The sequence below is a fragment of the Typopeltis vanoorti genome, chromosome 24, assembly GCF_054136105.1.
Source record: "Typopeltis vanoorti isolate ZY-2024b chromosome 24, IOZ_Tvanoo_1.0, whole genome shotgun sequence".
NCBI lineage: Eukaryota > Metazoa > Arthropoda > Arachnida > Uropygi > Thelyphonidae > Typopeltis > Typopeltis vanoorti.
This window is the reverse complement of record NC_143572.1, coordinates 8,854,454-8,879,077: the sequence shown is the minus strand read 5'-3', so window position 1 is coordinate 8,879,077 and position 24,624 is coordinate 8,854,454. Positions and strand designations below refer to the sequence as shown.

General features: G+C 36.1%; 1 protein-coding gene across 1 annotated transcript in view; it reads left to right on the top strand.

Annotated features, from left to right (window-relative positions):
• The window catches only part of Septin1 (Septin 1), a 127,657-nt gene that overhangs the window by 5,896 nt on the left and 97,137 nt on the right, over positions 1 to 24,624 (top strand). Inside the window, exons 2-3 of the mRNA XM_090413919.1 lie at positions 9,143 to 9,248; positions 23,652 to 23,738. Coding sequence (XP_090270045.1) covers positions 9,143 to 9,248; positions 23,652 to 23,738 — 193 coding nt within the window. The remainder of the gene's footprint in view (positions 1 to 9,142; positions 9,249 to 23,651; positions 23,739 to 24,624) is intronic.

The following is a 24,624-nucleotide window of genomic DNA, read 5'->3' as shown; positions in this document are numbered from 1 at the left end:
GTGAACTCTTTGTTGCTCTTGCGAGTGATCAGACATGACTTGTATGTCTGATCTCACTTGTATTTGCATACAAGTGAGAGGAGAATTGCAATGTTGAAACTTACATTAACATGTAAGGGTATAAATGTGAATCTGCCAGATTTAAAGTTACTTGTGTGCCTAGGTATCAGCCCTTGGATCATTGTTGTTTTATCTATACATTAATGATATTGAAATGTCCTGACATATGTTCATTTGTTTGCCGATGGTGCACAGATAGGCATGGCAATCAAATATACAACTGATGCAACATACAACGTGATTTGAATAGGTTGGAAGTGTGGACAAATAATAATGGCTGCCAATTCAGTTTTAGTAAGTGTAAAGTTATGCACTTTGGAGTGATGAGATATGAAACACATGTTATATTGGTAGGATTATGCTTGGAGTAACTGACGAGGTTAGAGATCTTGAAGTTATGATGGATAAAAATATGAAGTTCAAAGGTCATAAGAAAAATTGCAAATACAATGTTGAAACTTACATTAACATGTAAGGGTGTAAAAGTCATTTTATCACTTTACAAGGCTTTGATATGACCTACCTGCTCTATTGTGCCAGAAAACTTCTGGGTTTGTCCAAAAGGATAAAGAAGCTCTGAAAAGACTGCAAAGAAGAATTATAAAGATTATATATCGGGATTATGGAATGTAGATTAATAGGATAGACTGAGAGCATGTGGAATGCAGACACTGGTAAACAAAAGAAAGAGGAGTGATCTGATAGAAATGTATACATTTTTGTTGGGACATTATAGGATTTATGAAGGAGGATGGCAAAATGAACAAGTGATAAAATAGAGCAAGGTCTAAGAGAAGAGCAGTTTGGTTTTAGAAAAGGGAGGATCAACTGTTCTGATTTTTGCTGTAACAGAAATGATGGAAAGACACTGGGAATTTGGAAAACCTTTTTATGGCATTTCTTGATTTGGAAAAAAGCCTTTGATTTAATTTAAAGGAAAAAAGTGTGGGAAAGTTTGGAAAAGATTATTGTTGCTATTATGACTCTTTTGTGACACCTCCAAGGACTCATCGAGGGACACCAACTCTCCCTCTCCACTACTTAATTCACCAACTGCTACTACCATCATCTACTTCCCACCTAGTATTTTTTGTCTCTGAATTGCATGTGTTCTGAAGACCAGTTTGTCTGTATGTAGTATGAAAAACCTGAGTTTCTGGGAGAAAACATCCTGCTACCTCCATATGACATCAGTTAACTCACCTTCAATTGAAAAAAACCCATACAAAGATTCCTCTCATCACAATGAGAATCGAACTTAGGCCTTTTCTAATCGAATGATGCAACATACTGTCATTCTTCCAATTGAACTACAATAATTATGATAAAGAATATGTATTTTACATATTATATGTATAAAGAATATGTTAATTCTAAGAGCTTGTAATTCAGAGTTGTTTACATTTAGAAATGGACTGCAACAAGGAAGAGTGTTATCTCGACTTCCGTTAATTGTGGTGATGAATAGTGTCCTAGAAGATGGTTAATGACCAGAAGGGAGAAACAGTTGTGTTTGCAGATGTGATTTGGGCACATTCAGAAGATGAACTACAGAAGAAACTGGACAAATGGAATAGTGTGACACAGAACTATGTATTACATATGAATAGTAGGAAGAATGAGAGCATGGTTTTAAATCATAGTGGAAATGTAAACATTTATTGGTGTTTAGATTCAATAGTCAAGAATTGAAGAGTAGTGAAAACTTCAATTATCTGGGAAGTATACTTTCTAGCGGTGGAAGTTTAGACCAGGAGATGAGGAGGATTTCACTAGGTCAACTTTTTTTCTTTTTCTTTTTTTTTTTTTTTAACAGAGTGAGTGAGTGGAACAGTTTGCTTGTTGAAGTAGTGAGTTCATCTAATGTGAATGAGTTTAAGAGATGGTATGACATTTGGTGTGGGTGATGCATGGCATCCATTGATGAGTCCTTTACTCCTTCGTGGTCTAATAATATCATATTTTTCGATAGATAACACGCGCGTTATTATTATTATTATTCAGGCCTCCAAGGAGTCAAGATATATATACAAAAAAGTCTAAATTCATGCGCAGTATACATTTGAAAGGTATGAGAGGTAAATCAAATGTAATAACAAAACTAAGGTAGAAGTATTACTTAATATTACTTTGGGACAGTGAGGTCCTGCTTAAATGCAAGCTTTTGATTAACAAAAAGTTAATCAAATTAAGGACAATCTTGGCAAAAACAAGCAAAGATAAAATAAGAAATGTGGACATTAGAAATAATTTAGGGTTAAAGAGTGTTGAAGAAATGCTTATGAACTCTTGCTTAAGTTGGTTTGAACATCTAATGGGAATGAACTCAGAATACCAAGAAGAATGTATAAAATAATTTCTGCAGCAGAGATCAACAGGAAGACCAGATGAGATCTAGAAAAGAGAAACCTGATTGGCACATTGTTCATGAAGGAGGAATTTGGGAGGATAGAAAGAAATGGAGAGATTTGATCCCTGACTCCTGACACTTTGTCGGAACAGTTCTTGCTAAAGAAGAAGGGCATTATAGGATATAAGTTGATGGAATCTTTCATTATATAGAAGGTGTGGAGAGGACAAAGGGTCATCTGTGGAAGTTAAGTTTGTGTGCAGTAAAGAAAGAGTAAAAGCTAGATTTTTCTCTTGTGGAACTGTGAGTGAGTGGAACAATTTGATTGTTGAAGTAGTGAGTTCATCTAATGTGAATGAGTTTAAGAGAGGGTATGACATTTGGTGTGGATGATGTATGGCATCCATTGATGAGTCCTTTACTCCTTAGTGGTCTAATAATACCATATTTTTCAATAGGTAACGCGCGTTATCTGTACAGAAAAAGTCTAAATTCGTTAAAAATGAACATGCGCGGCATACATTTGAAAGGTATGAGAGGTAAATCAAATGTAATAACAAAACTAAGGTAGAAGTATTACTTAATATTTATTGAATATTACACTATTCAAATCCAAAAAATCCTTCATCACACTGAATATTGAAAGAATCAATTGCGTTAAAAATTTCGTTCAATATTTCTTCAGCTTCATAATCATTGTCACCAGACACCACTGCATTCCCTTGTGCTTTAATGAAACCATCTGCAGTTATGCAGAGAACCACAGTAAAGTTAGACCTTTCGTGCCCTGCTGTAGCAACTGAAACCTCTTTGGCTCCCTTCAGATTCACAGTCCTGGAACTAGGCATGTCAAAACTTATGGGAACCTCATCCATATTCCCAAAGTGACCAGCATCAACCCCACACAAGTTTTTTCTCAGAAACAAATGAAATTTAGCTATTTTTGCTTCTCAGTCACATGGCAAATTTTGTCCAACACTGGTGGAGGAGCGCACACTTAATTGTTTCTCTTCATAAATCCAAAAACCCAAGATGGGCAGGCCTTGAAATCCTTATATTATCATTTTGCGTGATTCTTTTAGATTCCTGCAACACACGGACAGTAAATATTCTCATACCTTTAGCTCTTTCACTAACAACCCAATCAAGCAGTTTTTTTCAATGGTTGGCCACAAGCACCTTCTAAACCTCATAGCACGTTTCCTTGTATGTAAACATTTCAGGACTGTTTCAGCCTTTTGCCATTCACGAACACTACTTTCTCCAACACTGAACAATCCACCAGTTTCACGATTCCCGTTTTCCTTTGCTACTTATACCACTTCAAGCTTGAACTGCGCTGTGTAGGATTTTCTCCGAGAAGTACCTCTGTCTTCCATGGGAATTTCAGATCTAATAACAAAATATAAACAAATAATGATTTACTTTATGAAATATTTTAAAACAGGATGTACGGAATAATTGACCACTGCTACTGGCAATGCACGTGCTCTTAAAGAATTCCTCCGTCCTCTGTCTTGGTGCATGCATGTTATCTATACATCAAAAGGAGTGATGGAAATGTTGGGGGTGCGCATTATCTATCGAAAAATACGTTAATAATAGGATTGGAATATAAACTATTGATTTGGATTGTGTCTGGACAGTTCATCGGCGACAATTCCTTGCAGGAAAATTAATCGCCAACAATTCATCGTGGAAGAAAATTCACCGCAGAGACTATTCATCACTGGAAATTTAATCGTGGGGAAAATTAATCGCACAAAAATTCATCACGGATATGTGAAAAAAAATATATTTAAAAAAATTTAGGTATAAAGTTATTCACATTCTTTCTTGCTATAGGCTCTGTAGCTGGAATATTAATTGTTACAGAACTGGGATAGGATGGTGAGGGAGAAAGAGCACCATATTTAAGAATATTTAGGGAGAATAGTTATATCCAACTAACTGCTGATTGTTGTCAGATTTTTGACAACAATCAGCAGTTGTAATAATTGAGACTTATTTTTAGGGGGTAAAAGAAAACCGTAAACGATGTTATACATGAAAAGATAACATGAAATCTATTAGTGAAAATTAAAATTATTTACACTGTTTATTATCCACTAAAACACGTTGAAACAAGTGTTGTGTACCTAGAAGGCATGAATGTCGTGATGTTCTATTTTTATTTTATTCCTTCAAAATTGTACTATTAGCCACTTCGAAGGAGCAATTATTATTCTGTTGTTGTTAAAACAACTTAAAAATATATCGTCAAGTGGAACTGGAATCAGTACAATTGGGCATCTCTCTATCAATATTTGTAGTCCTGAAAAGGACTGTTTTGATGATCATGAAAAGAACACTTTTTATTTCATACTATTCAAAATTGAGCAGTACGGAAAAAAAAAAATGAAACAAAAAAGGTGAATGCACAGCCATAAAGTTTTCAAAATAAAAAATTATGGGGCAACTTCTCTTAAGTAATCAAGAGTTTCACGATTTTCATAATCACTAACAATGAGCTGGTCTTTTTGCAGTATCTCGATAGCATTTCTTACCAGGAGGAGGTTGGGTGCCAGCTATGTATTGCTCTATTTTCCCCTCATTGAAATGTTGCTCATCCTTCAAAGATCTTAGAAACTTCCATATTGTCGGATGAGAAGCACCAATTAGTTCGCTGATCGCACAATGCCACCCTTCACATGAGTTGTTTGTCTTTGGTAATCCTTTCAGAGCAGCATGATAACAATTCCATGGCATGGGGAAAGCGAGGTGGATGATGAAGTGATCGACAATCAGGTTTGCCAATCCAGGTGTCTTCTATATAGTGCAGAACAGACTGAGATTCAGCAGGATAGTCACTATTTTCACACAACACTTCAAAAGCACGTACAACATTTGTAGATGTCGCAAAAACAGTTGCTGATATCATGCACATTTTTATTGCAAATTCGGAATCAGCAGGAATCACGTTATCGTTTATAATGCCATGAATTGTGTATAGCTGCTCAAAAAGAGGTGGAATAGTTTAAAAGTGCCATCTGCATACAATGTTGTCAATTGCGACAATAACTGTAGATTTCGTTTAGTAGAAAATATCAGCAATCTGTTGCGCCCATCATTGCTGTTATGCAAAAGGACCTCTTCATTTCCTTAGGTGGAATAATTTAATTACCCAACGAATTTGGATTTGGTGGTACCTGTTCTGCTTAATTTCGGGTTCTTCGAATAGACTTCTTTACAGCATTGTTCGGCATTTGACTGATGACGGCAGGAGATAATTTTGTGTATGCTTCTGTGATAATTCGATGAGTCCCATCGTTAGTTGTACGGGCTTGATCTTTAATTTCATTAAGTAACTTCTTGCTTCAACCCATGCCATGTTACCAGCATGATTATGGTGGTTAATTCGTTTGATAATGTTGTCACCAGCTGTATGAATATGCGCATGGCAATGCATTTTTTGAAACTGATCACATTTCCAAAAAATCTTTTCTTCAATTTCTTTGTCTTTTATAAATAAATGACCATTATCACTCAATTTATGCTTCATCTTCTCGCTTAAAATAAATTCCAATAATTGTAATTATTGCAATAATTTTAATTAATTTATAAATTGATTCTTAAAGTTCAAACTTTTAAACACTTACCAAACGAAAAAAATGTCGGGGATCGACTTCTGAGAACACATGCCGTAAAACTATTTAATTTGAAATTTCCAGTGCAGAACTTCACTTTCAAATATCTAAGCAGGAATATATTCACAGTAACAGCTCCAACATAGTAGTGAAACAGCAGCTTTTATACTCTGGGAACCAGTGGTTAAATTCAGCCGGGGCTCTCCGGTTCCCAGCCCCGAAACTTTTTTATGCACCAGACCCGGAACATTTTTCTGTTTTGTGACTTTTCTCCCTTTATGGTAATTAAGCCTAACGTCAAATAGACAGCAATGACAGGTTATTAAGAAGTGCATATGATTGGTGCGGTATTGACAAAAGATCGTGCAATCGAAAGATAAAAGCAAGCCGCCAGTTGAGTTGAAATGCTAACTCTCTTCAACCGAATTCCATATGTGAAACTGCCATAACAACATTCACTATATACAGGGTGTTCGGGATAAATTTGACAGTTTCTTAAGGAAAAAGAAAATCTTCTTTGTATCTATTAAATTTAATGAATTGACAAAAAAAAATCACAGGCAGAGTTAATTACAATACTATCAACAAGATTTACTCAAAATAACCACCATTAGCATCGATCACAGCTTCAATTCTGCTTCGGAACCTCGAACAAGCTGATGCTACAGTCTCCCTGGGAAGGGCCGCAAAAACTGTTTTAATTTTATCCATTAACTGGGCTTTTGTATTACTGGAAGTGCGATTGGTGTCTTTTTCAACTGCGCCCCATACAAAATAATCCATGGGGTTAAGGTCTGGGGAGTTTGGAGGCCAAACATTTGGACTGGTGAAGTCGTAGAAATTTTCAGACAACCATTTTTGACTTTTCCCAGAGGTGTGGCAAGGGGCCGAATCCTGCTGCCATACATACGGCCTACCATTGGCTACCCTTGTTATCCAGGGCTTGACTACAGTTAGCAACTCCACGAACAAAGCCCGAATTCCAATGCCAGGGTTCTTCAACACCTGTTCCTGCAGATTTGCGAGGAATTCTGCTGTACGAACGCAATCAGATCGTCTGCTAGGGATCTTTCTTCTTGCTACATCCTCGTAGTCACCATTGCAAGTCTCTAGTTCATGCCTGATTGTTTTTACTGTATTCAGGGAGCATTGGGCAGCAGTCGTAATATCCTTATTTTGATGGCGGGCACGAATCATCATGATACAAGTTATTCTCTTCCATGATTCAGGTGGGTTCCAGCTATCCATCCTTTCTGACATCTTGTATATGAATGAAGAAGGGTCCAAACTTTTAAATGAAGAGAAGTGTGTGTTAATACATGTAACTTACGGAAAAATATAATTAATTATAAATATGTCAAATTTATCCCGAACACCCTGTATATATATTTCACACACATCTAATTAATAACAATAGTTTTTAGTTAGATGCTGTGCTTGCCATATGGTTTTGCTTGAGTCTATACAGCAGTGTTTCTGTATGAGGGGACATGTGATTCATTCATTAGTTTCGTTTTTATCCAAGTTGTCTCTAATTACACTATTTGTTGAGAAATATATTACACAGACTGCTCATACCTTATTCACTGACATAATAAAAGTAATTGTTTTTCTTGCCTCTGCAATATAGTAGCTATTGGGGAGGGCGTGTTGATTACCGCGGGAACTTTTACTATCGCCCCAATGTAAAAATCTTTAAGCTTTCTTTCATGTGCGAGGTATACGAAACTTTTTAATTTCTTAAAAAGTTTTGCATATACTTCACACATGAAAAAAAGTTTTAAAATCAGGTATGGTGCGAGTTATACGTGAGGGCGAGTTATATTCAAGTAAGTATGGTATTTCAGCTATGGATAAGTACGTTGTACCTTCTTTAACCCTGCGGAAGTCACGATTGAAAAAATTGCAGCTTAGGTCGCATGTATCCGAGAGATACATTCATTACTAGTATGTGCTGAAATGCGATAAAACTTTAAAAAAAAAAAAAAACTACAAATATAATACATGATGGTTTATTTTCAGGTACAATCTAGAAATTAGAGTTTGTGGTAACTCTCAGATACAATTTATTAACAAATATCACACACCTTTACATAACATGTGTTAAACCAAACTGACTTCAATTTTCTAGCGAATTTTTTCTGCGATGATTTTTCCTAACGATGAATTGTCCGTGAACCACTTGAATAAGCAGGTTGCTGATGGATGGGTGTTAGAAAGTGCTTATCAGGATCATTCACTGGGGTTGTTGCTGTTTTATCTATACATTAGTGATATTAAGAAGGACATGACAAATGTTCGGTTTTCTGGTAATGATGTTAAAGATAGGCAGGGCAATCAGAGATGCTAGTGATATACATTATGCTTGGAGAGACTGAGCCTAGTGATCTTGAAGTTATAGTGGATAGGAAGTTAAAGTTCTGAGGTCACATAACAAAATTGCAAGTCCAACTCAGAGGATAATTGAGAAGCTGAAATGAATATCGATTTGTAAGGATAAGTCATTTTTTCTCATTAGAATGCTTCAATACAACTGCACCTGGATAACTGCTATGCACATATCTGGTCTCCTGGTTTTGGAGGGGATTAAGCTTTGGAGAGGGTGCAAAGAAGTTACAAAGGGGATATTTGGATTATGGAATGTAGATTATGAAAAAAGATTGACTGTTAAAGAAAAAGAGGAGCAATATGAAAGAAGCCTAAACTTCAGTTTAGGCTTCTTTCATATTGCTCAGATATCCTATAACATCCTTTATGAATATTGCTCAGATATCCTATAACATCCTTTCGGTATCTGAAAGGATGTTATAGGATACAGGTTGATAGAATTTTTCATTGTGGAAGGTGAGGGTAGGACTGGGGGGGGCATCCAAGGATGTACTGTGTGTGTGTGGTTCAGAAAGGGATGAGAGCTGGATTTTATTTTACAGAGCAGTAAGTGGAACAGTTTGCATGTTGAAGCGGTTAAGGTATCTAGCATGAATGAGTTGAAGAGAAGGTATGACAGCTGGTGTGGGTGATGAGTGTGCTCCTTCAGTTATATCTTGACTCCATGGAGGTCTGATGATGTTGATAATAATCAGTTTATTTAAAATCTCTTTTCTAGTTGGTAAATGCTGAAACACCTGGTTATGTGGGATTTGCAAACTTACCCAATCAGGTTCATAGGAAATCTGTTAAAAAGGGCTTTGAATTCACCTTAATGGTTGTAGGTAAGTATTTCAGTACTTTAACTATTATATGCATACAAGTTTTTGCACTTGTATGTGTAAATGTATGTTTTTACTTATATGCTGTCTGTACATATTATTTTGAAATTTTAATGGCTTGTGATAATATAACAAGTAGAACCCAATTCACTCTCTTATTCTCAGGGTAAGAGCAATTGATGGGATTGAAAATCAAATCAGTGTGTTAAAGATGTTTAGATACTGGAGGTGTCACGTAATAATAATAATAATAATAATATGCTTTTAACACACTTTGAACAGCTTCAATTCTAAAATAAAATTAACATTCGAAATAGAAAATAAGCAATTCTTCTATATAAATATAAATGGTATAGATCTTGAGCCATCCTCCCAGAGATCGCTCTCTTTATGCTATCTACAGAAAACCTATATACATTGACTCCTAAATTTTAATCCATTTACAACACAGAAATATAGTTTAATAAAAACATTAACACACAGAGCTATAGCTATTTTCTCCAGTGGTGTCATATTTCATAATGAATTAGTCAACATAAGTAGTTTCATTAGTAATGGATGTTGAAATTCTGCAATAATAATTTTATTACCAACACATTTTTTAGTAAACTGTAGACCATCAAAAACACATCCAGTTACTCCAAAACAGTCATTTATATTGTGGAAAAAGGACTTCTCATCAACAAATACTTAAGTGATACCAAGTACAAACTGGTATTCAAATTAACCTCTTTATATGCCCTCACGAAGTTGAAATCCCTATAATCAATAACTGGATTTCCTATAGTATAAACTTGTTTATACTATAGGAAATCCAGTCTTGTTTATGGGAAGCCCAGCAGATCAGCAGTTAAAGAAAGGAATATGAAACTATATGGATCAGCACAGGAAAAAGTGAACTCGCAGACCATGTGCTTGATGTCATTCATGCAGTAAGAATGAGAAACTGCTACATCCCTTCAGAAAGAGATAAAACTGTTTAGGCAACTCTTCTAACAAGGAAATCTTCTAACAGATAATCTTTATACAGTAGAGGTTATCAGGACCAAATACATAGTGTGATGCTGCTATATGCTAGGATTGTTTGACAATCTTAAACCTCTAGACAGATAAATTTTATACAAGTATGACTATCATTATGGATGATTTGAAACAGTAGTAAAGATGGAAGTAGACTGGGGGATGGAAAAACATACAAAACTAGAGAAAAAGAATTTGTACAATTATGAGGGATAAGTAACAAGTAATGAGCCAGTAGAATATTGGGTCTCATAGTCTGAGAATATAAATGAGATGGCCATTTTGCCTCTAGTTAGTGTGATCATGTAGTTCTAATTTGTGGGGAAAATCAGAATAAGAGCTCTGAATAAATGAATGTATGTAGAACAGGCAGGTGGTTATGATAGACTGAGAAAACAGCTAAAGCAGTGCCTTAGCATCAGAAGATGCATGGTTGAGGACTTGGCATGCTAAGACATGGAAAGTGGTCACAGGGCATTGGAAGAAACCTCTACTTGGTTTCATTTCCAAGTTAGGAGAATAAATCATGTGAGGATTAAATGGATGAATAAGCATGGATATTAAGCAAGTACTGCATAATACCTTTACAACGAGTTGCCCAATGTTGTACTACCTTACACCAGTCCTGAAGATACTTTCAGGTGCAAACTTTGTTTGCTCACACTTGGATAAAGGATTAATCTAAATTTATTATAGTCTAACCAAGTGAAAAATAAACTTTCAACATCTTTCTCTAAATCTGGAGTAATTTAATAAAAAGGTGGCTCACCGTTTGGCAACTCCTATAGGTAGAGTATCTCCACTTGGGCCTGGCTCCCACTGAAGAGACCTCAATAAAGGTTGAAACTAGTCTGGGTACTGGCCCTTCCCTTAATGCATAACATTATACATATCCACAAGGAGATGTGTTTTGCATTATGGGAGATACTGAGATAGGAGTGATATTAGCTTGCTCCACCTTTGCAACAAGTTGCCCGATGTTGTACTACCTTACACCAGTCCTGAAGATACTTTCAGGCGCAAACTTTGTTTGCTCACACTTGGATAAAGGATTAAACCAAATTTATTATAGTCTAACCAAGTGAAAAATAAACTTTCAACAGAACGTAATTTTCCTTCATTCATGTGTTCAGCTGACTTGGCTTTTCCTTTACCTGTCCATGTACTTTTAACACGTAAACACAAGAAATGATAATATTTACAAATCTTTTGACTTGAAACTAACAAGCATCCTTGGTATAGTTACAAGGTAGAAAGATAACAATGGATTATTTCAAATGATAGGAGCACTGTGTGCATATATTCTATGACTACATAGAAATATAAAAAAATACTTGACTTGTGATGGCTAAGGAGAACAAGACTTGCTCGTATTTTTGGTAAAGACAATTATTTTGATTCAAGTTTGGGTGGTTTACTAAGTCCTCAGCACTTTTCTTAAATAAACATTTTATATTTAAAGTGATATTGATGAAGCAATTAGGTTTATGACCAGGAGATTTGATATTTGATATTCACACCATACTATTCAAAGCTGGACTTTCAGGTTTATTATAAGCAATGTAAGACTGATGCTCCTGAATTCATTTTTCCACAGAACAACCGGTTTGTCCAAAAGAAAGAAGATTGTGCTCACATGGAACTAGGTACATACCTGGAAGGTAAGAGGCCATCTATCCCTAGAGGATGATAGCCAATATGAGTTTATTAATAGAAAAGAATGTTGGTATCAAATTATATATCTTTAATAATATTCTTGAAACAGGTTCAGTAATGCTAGAGGTGTAAGGAATCAGAACTCTTTTTTTTTTTTTTTTTTTTTTTGGCAGTTTCTTGGAGTTGGTGTGTAGGAATCACAGGTATGGTGTATTTGTTTCTTGTGGAAACCGTTTTTGATATTCTGTTGTGAGGAAATCACAACCAACAAATGATATGGGTAGAAATAAACCTAAAAGTAAATTGCTGTGTTTGTTTACAAATACCAGGAGCATCAGAAATAAGGAGGTGAAATGGTTTCACTGCCTGAGTGTATTCGCCTCAAAATTGTTGGAGTAAGTGAAACAGGTTTGAATAAGGATGATATCGTGAATGGATTAGAAATGAAAGGATATGATGTTTTTCATGAAGATAGAGGTCATAAAGAGATAGCTTTGGGGATAAAAAAAATGAATCTCTTGAGGGACAACTATCTTAGACGGTATGTAAGGGAAGGCATGCAAGGATTGAGAGTCTTAAATCTAATTATTTCATTGGAAGATGTGATTGTGAGTGAGGTGTCTCATCTCTCCGCCCCAGGTGAGGTCATCACCTAGGTGGTTGGCCAGCCATATGTGAGGAAGGATATATGTGAAACAAGAAGGCTGGAGGTATGACAAGTTTAAGAGATAGCTTGGAACTATAGAATGGAATGAGGAGTTAAGCAGGAAGGAGACAAATTCTGCTTGAGAATTGATCAAGATCTGAAGGTCATAAGACTGAATAAGATGGATGAACGAAGGAATTAAGCATGAAATATGGAGGAAGGTGCTGTGGAATCAGCCCAATATGAATAATGGTAATAATCATTTGCATGAAGCCAAGAAAGTGATTTGGTTGGTAAGGACAACAAAACTGCAATATGAGCAGAAATTAGAAAATCAGGCCAAATAAAATCCTAGATTTTTTTTTTTTCTGGTATGTGACAAGGAAGAATGATTATGGTAAGATGATGTTAATGGATGAACATGGTAAATTGCTGCAGAGGACATAGTTGAAGTATTCAGTGAACAGTTCATCAGGGTGTTTTATCATCATCATCAGTGTGAAATCAACTTTAGAAGAAATGGAGGACAATGGGCTACTTGTGAGCAAGCAGGAGGTATATGAAGGATTAAGCTTGATGTCAATAAGATGATAGATTTGATGACATTTTACCACATGTCTTAAGAGAATGTTTCAGGGATTTAGTGGTAGTATTAGAATACATGTTTGATAAGTTTTGCAACAGCACAGGTACCAAAGGAGTGGAAAGAAGATAAAATTTTTTTTAAATAACGAAACCTGTTGTGCGATCATAATTAAAAGAAACACATATTAACCACAGTGAAAATTATTTAATTGTAAATATTTCATCCTACGTATCTTAGGACATCATCAGTACAGTAGTTTAAAACAATAATAGGAATAACATACAGTTAGGGCACATGATTATAATAGAATTTCATTAAACGTGAGTAACGTGTTACAGAAGTAAAAAAAAATTATTTAACACAATTTTGTATGACAATTTCCCATACTTTAGGAATAGTAAGAACGTCGTTGCAGTTTAAGTTTGGTCTGTGTAGTAGGGCTTCAGAACTTTCTTTGTATAAACATTCATGTTTATATAAAGATCTATGTAAAAGTTTAGACTTTTCCCATTGGATCCTATGGTTTGGATTTTCAATTCCGTGTTGAGAGAGGCCAGATTTCTGCAGTTTAAAAGACGAATGCGGTTTTGATGTTCCGAGATGCGTTTCTGAACAGACCAACCTGTCTGTCCAAAGTAAGGCAATTTGCATGAGCATGGAATCTCATAAACGCCAGGCAACATCAAAGGTGAGAATTTGTCCTTAGGAGAAGGTAATAAGGTGTAAATTTGGTTGATAGGTTTGTAAGAAGTGGCAAAATTGTATTTCTTCATAATTTTAGAAAGACGTTCGGAGATGCCTTTGACGTAAGGTATGGGAATCCTATGGACTTCTTCCTGTCTGGTTTGATGTGTGGAGAAGTGACTGATGATTTTTTGAGTTGTTTTAGGATTATATCCATTTAGGATGGCTGTATTTTTATTATTATTTATTTATCATTATTATCCAACCTTCTCCGCCCTCACATAGGCCACTCACTCTCTTCAATCAAAAATTCTACTGAGTTTCACATGAAAATTAAAGACATTCAACTATCAAAAACAGACTTGTTAATCAGCTTTGACATTGTCTCCCTCTTCACAAACATTCCCCATAAAGAAACAATAGAATTACTAACTCAAAAATTTCCGTCTGATATAGTTGAATTGTTCAAGTTTGTTATTGCATCAGGTTAATTCACCTGGAAAGGTCAAATTTACAAGCAAGAGGAAGGAACAGCAATGGGATCTCCTTTATCACCAAACCTAGCAAACTTTATCACCAAATTTGGTGATAAATATTTTTTCCTCAAGGTGTTTCTAGAACACCTTGAGGAAAAAATATTCACTTTTGAACCCAAACCAAAAATTTGGTTAAGATATGTCGATGACATATTTGCAGTCTGGGATCATCCCGAACATGAATTACAACTGTTTCTAGATAAAATTAACCTTCATCATTGCATCAACTTTACGTTAGAAAAAGAATCTCCACAGGGTAGCTCCTTTTTGGATTTACACATCCAAAGAAAAGAAGACTGTTCCATCGCCACGTCTGTCTTTCGTAAGCCTATATTCTCAGGTCGCTACATTCACAATTCTTCCGCTCATCATCCATTTCAGAAATCTGGCATTATTAAATCACTAGTTTCCAGAGCACACAAATTCTGCTCCTCTGAAGAATCTTTAAACCAGGAATTAGAAGTAATCAAAAATACAGCCATCCTAAATGGATATAATCCTAAAACAACTCAAAAAATCATCAGTCACTTCTCCACACATCAAACCAGACAGGAAGAAGTCCATAGGATTTCCATTCCTTACGTCAAAGGCATCTCCGAACGTCTTTCTAAAATTATGAAGAAATACAATTTTGCCACTACTTACAAACCTGTCAACCAAATTTACAACTTGTTACCTTCTCCTAAGGACAAACTCTCACCTTTGATGTTGCCTGGCATTTATGAGATTCCATGCTCATGCAAATTGTCTTTCTTTGGACAGACAGGTTGGTCTATTCAGAAACGCATCTCGGAACATCAAGACCACATTCGTCTTTTTAAACTGCAGAAATCTGGCCTCTCTTGACACGGAATTGAAAATCCAAACCATAGGATCCATTGGGAAAAGTCTAAACTTTTACATAGATCTTTATATAAACATGAACGTTTATACAAAGAAAGTTCTGAAGCCCTACTACACAGACCAAACTTAAACGGCAACGACGTTCTTACTATTCCTAAAGTATGGGAAATTGCCTTACAAAATTGTGTTAAATAATTTTTTTTTTTTTTTTTTTTTTTTTTTTTTTTTTTTTTTTACTTCTGTAGCACGTTACTCACATTTAATGAGATTCTATTGTAATCATGCGCCCTAACTGTATGCTATTCCTATTATTGTTTTAAACTACTGTACTGATGATGTCCTGAGATATTTAGGATGAAATATTTACAATTAAATAATTTTCACTGTGGTTAATACGTGTTTCTTTTAATTAAGAAGGTAAAATTGTTCTACTTTTGCAAAGGTGGTAAGGCTGATGCCCACAAATTATAGGCTAGTCTGTATATCTGAAGTTGTGGTTAAGATATCAGAGAGGTTAGTGAGAACTAGGATATAGAAATGGAACTGATAACATCAGTATTCTCTGTGATTGTTAGTATGGGTTTGTTAAAGGAAAGTCAAATTTATATATGTAACAAGATGAATTCATTGGACAGGGGACATGGATACACAGTAGTATATGCATGTCCCCACTTAGATTTTGCAAAGGTTTTTGATAGATTATAACACAAACTGGTAAGGAAATTGAAACGGATGAGATTGGATAGGTGACTGGCTGTCTGATAGCATCAGACAGTTATATATGGGTATCCACTAATGAGAAAAGTCACTAGTGGTAGGCCACAAGGGTCTGTTTTGGGAGCCATTATTGTTCAACTTGTATATTAATGACATTAAGATCAGTTTAACTCGAGATATGCAACTGTTTGCAGATGATGTAAAATTCAGGAGAACAATGAGAATTCAAGCAGATATTGTAGCCTTACAGGAGGACTTGAATAGATTTTATTTTTTTTGAGTGAAACTGTTATTTCACTGTTGCATAGTATAAGGAATTCTGAAATTTGCTAATCAATGATGGGTTGCAAGATATACACTTGGCAGGAAAATTTTGAAGGAGGTAGAACTGTTGAGAGATCTGAGATTGGTTGGTGGTGGACAAGGGCCTACAGTTCTGCATTCATGTTACACAATTTGTGACATCTGATTATTGCAGTGATGTTGGAGGATCTACACATGCAGAAATAAAGATGTTATAGCTCCATTGTATAAGGCCTGATCATGAGGCCTCATGAATTATTGTGCACAGATTTGGTCACACAATAATCCTCATGATTATTGTGCACATAAGGGTCAAAGCTGTATAACTGAGAGGAGACCTCCACATAGCCTTTAAAGGAATGCGGAGAACCAACCAGGGCTTCTGACCTAATGTCCAATCCTCGCCTTCTTGTGGTGCACCCTGTTGGGTATCTACTTTGATACTGAACGAACGAGGATGGGCTGGCAATTTGGGATTTAGCCGACCAAATTGTATTCTTATTGGTTAAACCAAAATAAAAAATAATGGTACAACATGACAAAATTTCATGCCGGCTGGGGCATCGCCCGGTTAAACAAGGCCCCCGTTGTTTTCACCAGGGAACCAGGGCGAACAGCGAAAAGTCATCTACGGGAACAAATCTGAAAACAAACCCCAACTCAACATCACCAGTGTTAAAGATCGGTACTATCAACGTAAGAAGCCTGAATGGCAAAGAAATGGAGCTAGCTGAGGAATTAGATAAGTACCAGATCGACATAATAGGGGTGACTGAAACAAAAAAGACCAAAACTGGTGAGATCTTTCTGAGCAATAAATACAAAATGTTATATTCAGTCAATGACAATCAAGGAAAAGAAGGAGTAGCCATAATATTCAATACAAAATATGAGGCTAATCTTCTTGAATGGCAGTCAGTCAGTCTCAAGTAGAGTAATGTGGGCAAATATGAGAATGGGGAACTGGACAATGAGACTTATTTGTGCCTATGGTCCCACAGAAGGTTCTACTAAGGTAGAAGTGGAGGAATTTTTTGACGCTTTAGAAAAAGCAACTGACACAATGAAAAAGGAAAAGTTGGTCCTTGTTGGGGATCTAAATAGTAGAGTAGGAAATGATTGTGAGACATACAAAAATATTTTGGGAAAATTTGGAGAAAAGAGCAAAGCTAATAATAATGGCAAATATCTGTTGGATTTCTGCTCAGGACATGGACTTGTTATTACTAACACCATGTTCCAACATAAAAATGTGCACAAATTCACATGGAGAGAAGAGGCTAGGAATAAGAAAAGTCTCATTGACTATGTTATTGTTGATAGTGATGTTTTCTCCCTGGTGCAGGACACCAGAGTGTATGGAGGATTTGAAATTGGAAGTGATCACTATTTAGTCTTGAGCAGGATAAAATTGAATTTCATATTGAAAAGAATAACATGTAAGAAAGTTTTAAAGCGAATAAAAGTTGAGCAGCTCTCAGATGTGAACTGTAGACTAAAATACACAAAGATTATTGAAGAAAAAATGAAAGAGTTTGAGAACAGGAATCAAACCTTGGAGATTCAGTGGCAAACTCTGAAGAAAACATTGATTGATTCTGCCAGAGAGGCATGTGGTGAGGTTGTCTGCAAGGATAAAAAAATCAGAACTCCCTGGTGGACACAGGAAGTTAAAGAGGCAGTGAAGGAAAAGAAGAAAGCATATCAAAAGTTCCTGGCAAATAAGTCAGCTTTTACTCTTACAGAATACAGAGACAAATGTAAGAAAGCTAAACAATGTGTAAAACTAGCTAAACAAAAGTCATGGGAGGACTTTGGCAAGAATATAAAAAATAAATATCAAGAAGGTGGCCAAATATTCTGGAGCTTGTTGAAGAAGCTTAGGAATGGAGGAAAGAGTGCTGTAAAAGGAGTTAGAGATGATAAAGGTGATATGCAAACAGGAGAAAAAGATATCCTTGAAGTATGGAGTAATTACTTTGAAAAACTGCTAAATGAAACAAGCAGTGATGACAGCACAGTGATAAAAAACACTGACCAGGCATGCAGTCAGGAATACATATCCATACTTGAAGTAGAAAAAGCCATCAAAGGCTTGATATGTGGAAAGGCAGCAGGTGTAGATGGTATTCGACCAGAAATGCTGAAGTATGGTGGTATAAAAGTCTTACAGTGGCTGCACTGCATAGTTCAGAAAGCCTGGACTGAGGGACGAATTCCCGATGATTGGAGTAGAGCTCTCATAGTACCCATATATAAAAAGGGAAATAAAACTGCATGTGAGAATTACAGAGGTATTTCCCTACTGAGTGTTCCTAGCAAGATCTATGCAAGTATACTTGAGAAACGGTTGAGAAGAATTGTGGAAGAAAAGCTTGGTGAAGAACAAGCTGGATTCAGGCCAAATAGAGGCTGTCAGGATCAGATCTTCACTTTACGACAAATAGTCGAGAAAGCATGGGAATATAACAAAGATCTGTATTTAAGTTTTGTCGATTTGGAAAAGGCATATGACAAGGTGTCAAGAGAGCAGCTATTCAATACACTGCAGTTATATGGTGTCAATGGGGCATTATATCAAGCAATACTTAGTCTTTATTTGAGTTGTAAGTCAGCAGTTAGAATTGAAGGAAGTATAGGAAGATGGTTTAATGTTAAATCTGGTGTGAGACAAGGATGTACATTATCCCCTCTGTTATTCATTATCTATATGGATCACATTATGAAGGAAAGTGGTATTAAACCTGATATCAAAATTGGAGATGTTAATGTCAGCTCTTTGCTTTATGTGGATGATGTTATACTTCTAAATAAATCTGCTATAAGTCTGCAAGATTCTCTGACTAAATTGAATAGCTGTTGTAATAGATATGGTATGAAGGTCAGCAATAAAAAGACAAAGACAATGAAAATAGGCAAAATCATTGAAAATGTCAACTGTGTTGTGAATGGAGAACCTGTGGAACAAGTAAAACATTTCAGTTACTTTGGCACGATTTTTACTGAAGATGGTAAATTAAATATAGAAATAGACAACAGAATCAGCAAAGCTGGTATGGTGGGAAGTCAATTGAATAAATTCATATGGAATAAGAGAGAAATTAGTGGGATCACTAAATTAGCTGTATACAAGACAGTGTTCAAACCCGTTTTAACTTATGGATCTGAGAGCTGGGTCAGAAGTAAAACACTTGACCAAAGACTAGAGACTGCAGATATGAGAGTCCTGAGAAAGATTATAGGTGTGAACAGATGGCATCAATGGCAATATCATATTAAAAAGAGGATATTAGGAAAGAACTTGACATTGTCAGCATCCGGGAATGCGTTAGCAGAGCTAATCTCGGGTGGTATGGTCACTTAAATAGAAAGGGAGGGGAAAGATTAGCAAAACAAGTGTTCTCTGCCAGGTTGGCAGGAAAACGACACAGAGGAAGACCAAGATATAGGTGGATTGATACGGTACAAAGTACCTTAGACGATAGAAATATAAGATCTGATAATGTTGGAGTCTTGACAAGTAACAGACTGATTTGGAGGAAAATTGTAGATAGGAAGTTAGTAATGATGTAAATTTTTCATGTAGTACTGTCATATCCTGTACACCCCTTGAGGGTACATGGCAGGAATATGATGATGATGAGATTTGGTCACCTGGTTTACACAGTGATGAGAATATATTAGAAAGTGCCCAGAGAAGATTCACGTGAGCATAACTGGTCTTTGGAATGTGGGCATGAAGGCAGAAAAGGTTCCTAATTAGTGGAGTGGGGGGTATGCAAAATAGTACCAAGCCTGCATAAGCATAGTTCTAAGAAGTTACCATCTATACTAGTTTATATATCTGGAATTGTAATTAATGCATTACAGGTTGGTTAAGAGAATTCAGTATTGGGTTAATGGTATAGTATACTCTATGATGCTCGACATACTGATTTGTGATTTTTTTTTTTTTTTTGAGGTGGGGATAGGTCTTCGTTTAGTGAGAGGCTCAGGCAGCTTTAACGGAACCTGTTGATTGGAAACACTAGGATTTGAATCCTGTGTAGGATGGAAAGAACCTTTATCAGGGCTTTTCAGCTAAAGGTGAATTAGCCAGTCTTGTATGGAGGTGAGCTGGTATTTGAGTTTATTATCCCACAACTAGGCAAATTAGCCAAGAGATCATACTCGCACACACATTTTACATGCAAAACAGTTTTAGGCATAAAACTGATCACCTTATTCTAAATTATGGTTATGAAAGCCAATCAGGGTTGACCAGTGATGCGCTCAGCCCCCTCCAAGAGCTGAGCACTCAAGATTTAATCTTGTTGGGGGAGGGTGCCCGATTTGAGTCGACGATTTGAGAATACACACTATGCATTGCATACAACCTATGACTGAGCATCTGCAGTGATCGCCAATACATGATACCTGTGATCTCCTCTGGCCCGGTTCAGGCAAACGAAGTAGCGCTTGGTTTGCCCCAGCACTATTTCGTTTGCTTTGCGTTTACAGCACAGTTATTCCTGAGAGCTATAGGGTATTCCCACCTTTTGTAACCGCTAATTCATAAGTAGTATAGAAACAGAAGACATGACACAACATAAATAAACAAATGAATTTTAATTAGAAAAGATTTTTTGGGGGGGGGGGGTGGCAGCCCCCCCCCCCCCCCCAGGCGCACCACTGGGGTAGGCTGTGGACTTTAAAGCCTGTAAGTGGCACAGATAGTTATTAGATCTGTGTTTAGCAGTGCACTTACATTTTATGATGGCATGATGATTATGTTGGAGAAGGGACTCGTATACAGTCATATTCACAGAAATTTTCAATGGCATTTCATATTGCCACATGTTAAGTTGGAGTACAAGCCAAGGAAGATAATAGAGATGGACAGTAGATTGATTAGATGGGTAGAAGATTGGTCCGCTCCTATCTTCCATATACCACTGGTTATCCCATTTTTTTTTTCTTCTCCCATATTAATGATATTTCACACGATTGACAAGTATCTTTTGTTGTTTGTTTGTTTTCCAGAATGCAAAAGCTGGAGATTGTTGAATCCTGTCAGGAAAATTTAAATAGACCTAGAGTTGACAAATGAGAGGGGTTGCAATTTTAATTCTAATGAGTCCAATGTTGTCACTTGGAGTGCAGAGGTATAAGGCTATGTACTGTATTGGTGCTGTGATTCATGAGGTTGATATGATTTAAGATATCAGTGTTTTGATTTATATGCATTTTTGCAAATAATGCATGCCAACCTGTTTTAAGATTTTGATCTTATTGCTCTGAACAATGCTTCAATAACATTAGGGAACCTCATCAGTAAACCTTACCACTCTAACAGATTAACAGTGGAGAATTAGTATTCTTTTCAGGGCTCCATGGAGTCGAGACTCATCACAGAATGCCAAACTCTCTACAGATTATAATGCAGTTGTTGCCTTTTCCGGCAATGTATTCTAATAAGCCTCTCTACATGCCAAAAAAATCTGCTTTTCACTTTCTTGCTCATACGATCCTTATATATAGCTTCATGATAAGGCTGATCTTATTGCTCTAAGTTCACAGACATCCAAATGTATCCTAATTCCCCTGTATGTATTTGACATACAGGGGGAATTAGGCCTCTCCCACCAACTTATGTCTTAATCATATTATCCTATCTTTTCTCATATTCAACATTCCACTGTTCCAAGCTCTCACCACTCACCTTTTTACTTTCTCCATTATTTCCCTATTACCCAGATATACCAAGTGACTGAATCTGTTCAAACATCCAGATTTAGCCTAATACTATAGCACTATCACTTTCATACATTCCTAGTTTTCATTAGAATATATGGAAGTGATAGTTGTTGCCAAAAATTGTTGGCATAATGTTCTTCACATTATGGCAACAGTATTTTTGGGTAACCTTGACACTTGACAACTTTTGCAGTATAACCCTAAACTTCAACTTGCTGTCTACCAGTACTCTCAGATCCCTTGCCTCCTTCACATCCTGAAGCAAACCATCACCACATCACCTCTTCTGACCAAACTGAATGACTTTGCAGTTGACTATTGAACTGATATTCCCATTCATCTGGTCAAAGTGAAAATGTATTCAAATCTTCTTGTAGCAAAAGCACATCAGAATTCACCACCACTACTCTCCTTTAACTTAGCATCACCCCTCAGTAACTGAATAACTCCTATGAAACTTTGAATCTTTACTAGCAGTGTTCCAACAGAATCCTATGGGACACTTCTCAACGCTTCTTCTTAAAAACATTGTTCTGCGATATGCAACTTGCTGGATTCTATGAACCAGCATTCCCTATGTATTAGGTTACCAGTTGACTGTCCATCCCCATTTCAACAACTATTTATCATGCACATTATTCTGTTGAACACATGCATAACCTAGAATAGTCATTAAATAAACATCTATGTCCACTGTAGTTGTTACTCTATTACAAAACACAACTAGGTTACTAAAACAAGCCCTTCCCTTAACAAACTTATGTCCTCCTGAGAAGATTCCTCCTCTTATTAATTATATTTCTAACTTGCCTCTTCAACACTTCCTTTACTATTCCTGGTACACAAACAAGCCTGCAGTTTGCCACTGACATGGATACTCACTTATGCAGCAATGCTTGTCCTTTCTTCCATTGTTCAATGACTGTTCCCTTTTTTAGACAACCAAGGACTGATTTTTTTTAATCCTTCGGAAATGATGACATTAAATTGCATGAAGTTAATAAATTCATACTGCAGTCCAAACACTGGTGAATTGCTTTTTCCAGTAAGCCTGAAATACTTAGTGTGTGTGTGTGTGTGTGTAGGGGGGGGATTCTCTAAGATTCTTTACAAAAATTGTACTGGTGATGATAATTTTAATTAGCTTCTTTTTAATGCTATACGACAACTTTTAAATAAATTTCTTCTTATTAGTTTTTGTTGTAATATTTTATAAAAGTTTAGTTTTTATTAGCAGTCAGTTCTTACCATAGTGAAATCCTAGAAACCAGTGAATAATTTGTTATAGCGAAAATTTGCTAAAATGAATTTCCTGTAAAATAGCATTGAACTGTAGGACTGGCCAAGACTTAGAGAAGTTTGTTCTACTGAGTAAATTCATTATAATGGTGTTTACTATAGTGATTATTTTTTATTTATTTATATTTATTATTGGTAGCTGTTTATGTACAAAAGAAATCGTATGCTGAAAAAAGCATCTGAACTTACAGTGAAATGAATTTTACCTGTGCCTACTAACTTCCAAGTTTATTTGTAATTTTCATGTAGCCTGTTCAGTGTTTTGTCTGATTTTTTATTTGTTTATTTATTTTCTTTTTATACAAGTTATTTCTGCATAACCTTATTTATTTATATAGTGAACATATAAACATGTCTCATGTCATAATTTTTATGCCTAGGTGAATCTGGTCTTGGAAAATCAACTCTTATCAACAGTTTATTTCTTACTGATTTATATCCTGAACGCATAATTCCTGTGGCTGCAGGTAAGACTATTTCATTACAGATACTACATGGTAACCATGGAATTCTTACTGTATTTCTATTAATTCTGGTAGAAAGGCTTATATGTTGGCTATTCATAAGTATTATTTTTCAGGAAATTACAGTTGTATATTGTATACTCAATATTAATTATAATAACTTTAATTAATACTTCCTGTATTTCGATGACATTACATTGCTATCATCAGGGATCGCATAACAATATGTGCACACAGGCACTAGCACTGGGTAAATGAGGCTAAAGAAAGGCAACCCAAGCCAGGCCTAGAGTCCTAAATGGCACCCCTAGTTGGTTAAATTGGGTGGTGTTGGTCATTGTGCTGAAGATCTGAGGATGTGTGCTTCCCAAAGTTGGAAGTTTCATGCATTCAAATTTGTTGAGGTTTGGAAAGTTTCTCAGAGTTGAGGCAGATTCTAGGAATAGCCTCTTATATTTGTATTTGTTGCAGTGCAATAGAATGGCCTTCCCATGTATTCTGTGGTTAGTGTCCAAAGTATGGGTAACAAGTCCAGAGTGTCTGTAATGATAGAAATGGATATAGTCAATGTGTTCAGAAATTCTGATATTGGCTATCTTGTCTGTTTGGCCATAGTAGGACAGTCTGCAACTGCAAGGACTTGTTGGACACCTGGTAGGTCTAGGGAATGTGGGTTGTCTTTAGTGGAGTGGATCATGGATGCCAATTTTTTATATGATCTGTAAGTAGTTGTATGGTTGTATTTCTTTGGGATTTTTGTTAATTTTTTGGAGGTTTCCCATATATATTTTGTCTCTCAGAGTTGAGGTAGATTCTAGGAATACATTCATCTTCAAGGCCCACCTTTCCTAATTGGGTTGTGGAGGCAGCAGCTGCAAGAGGAACTTCC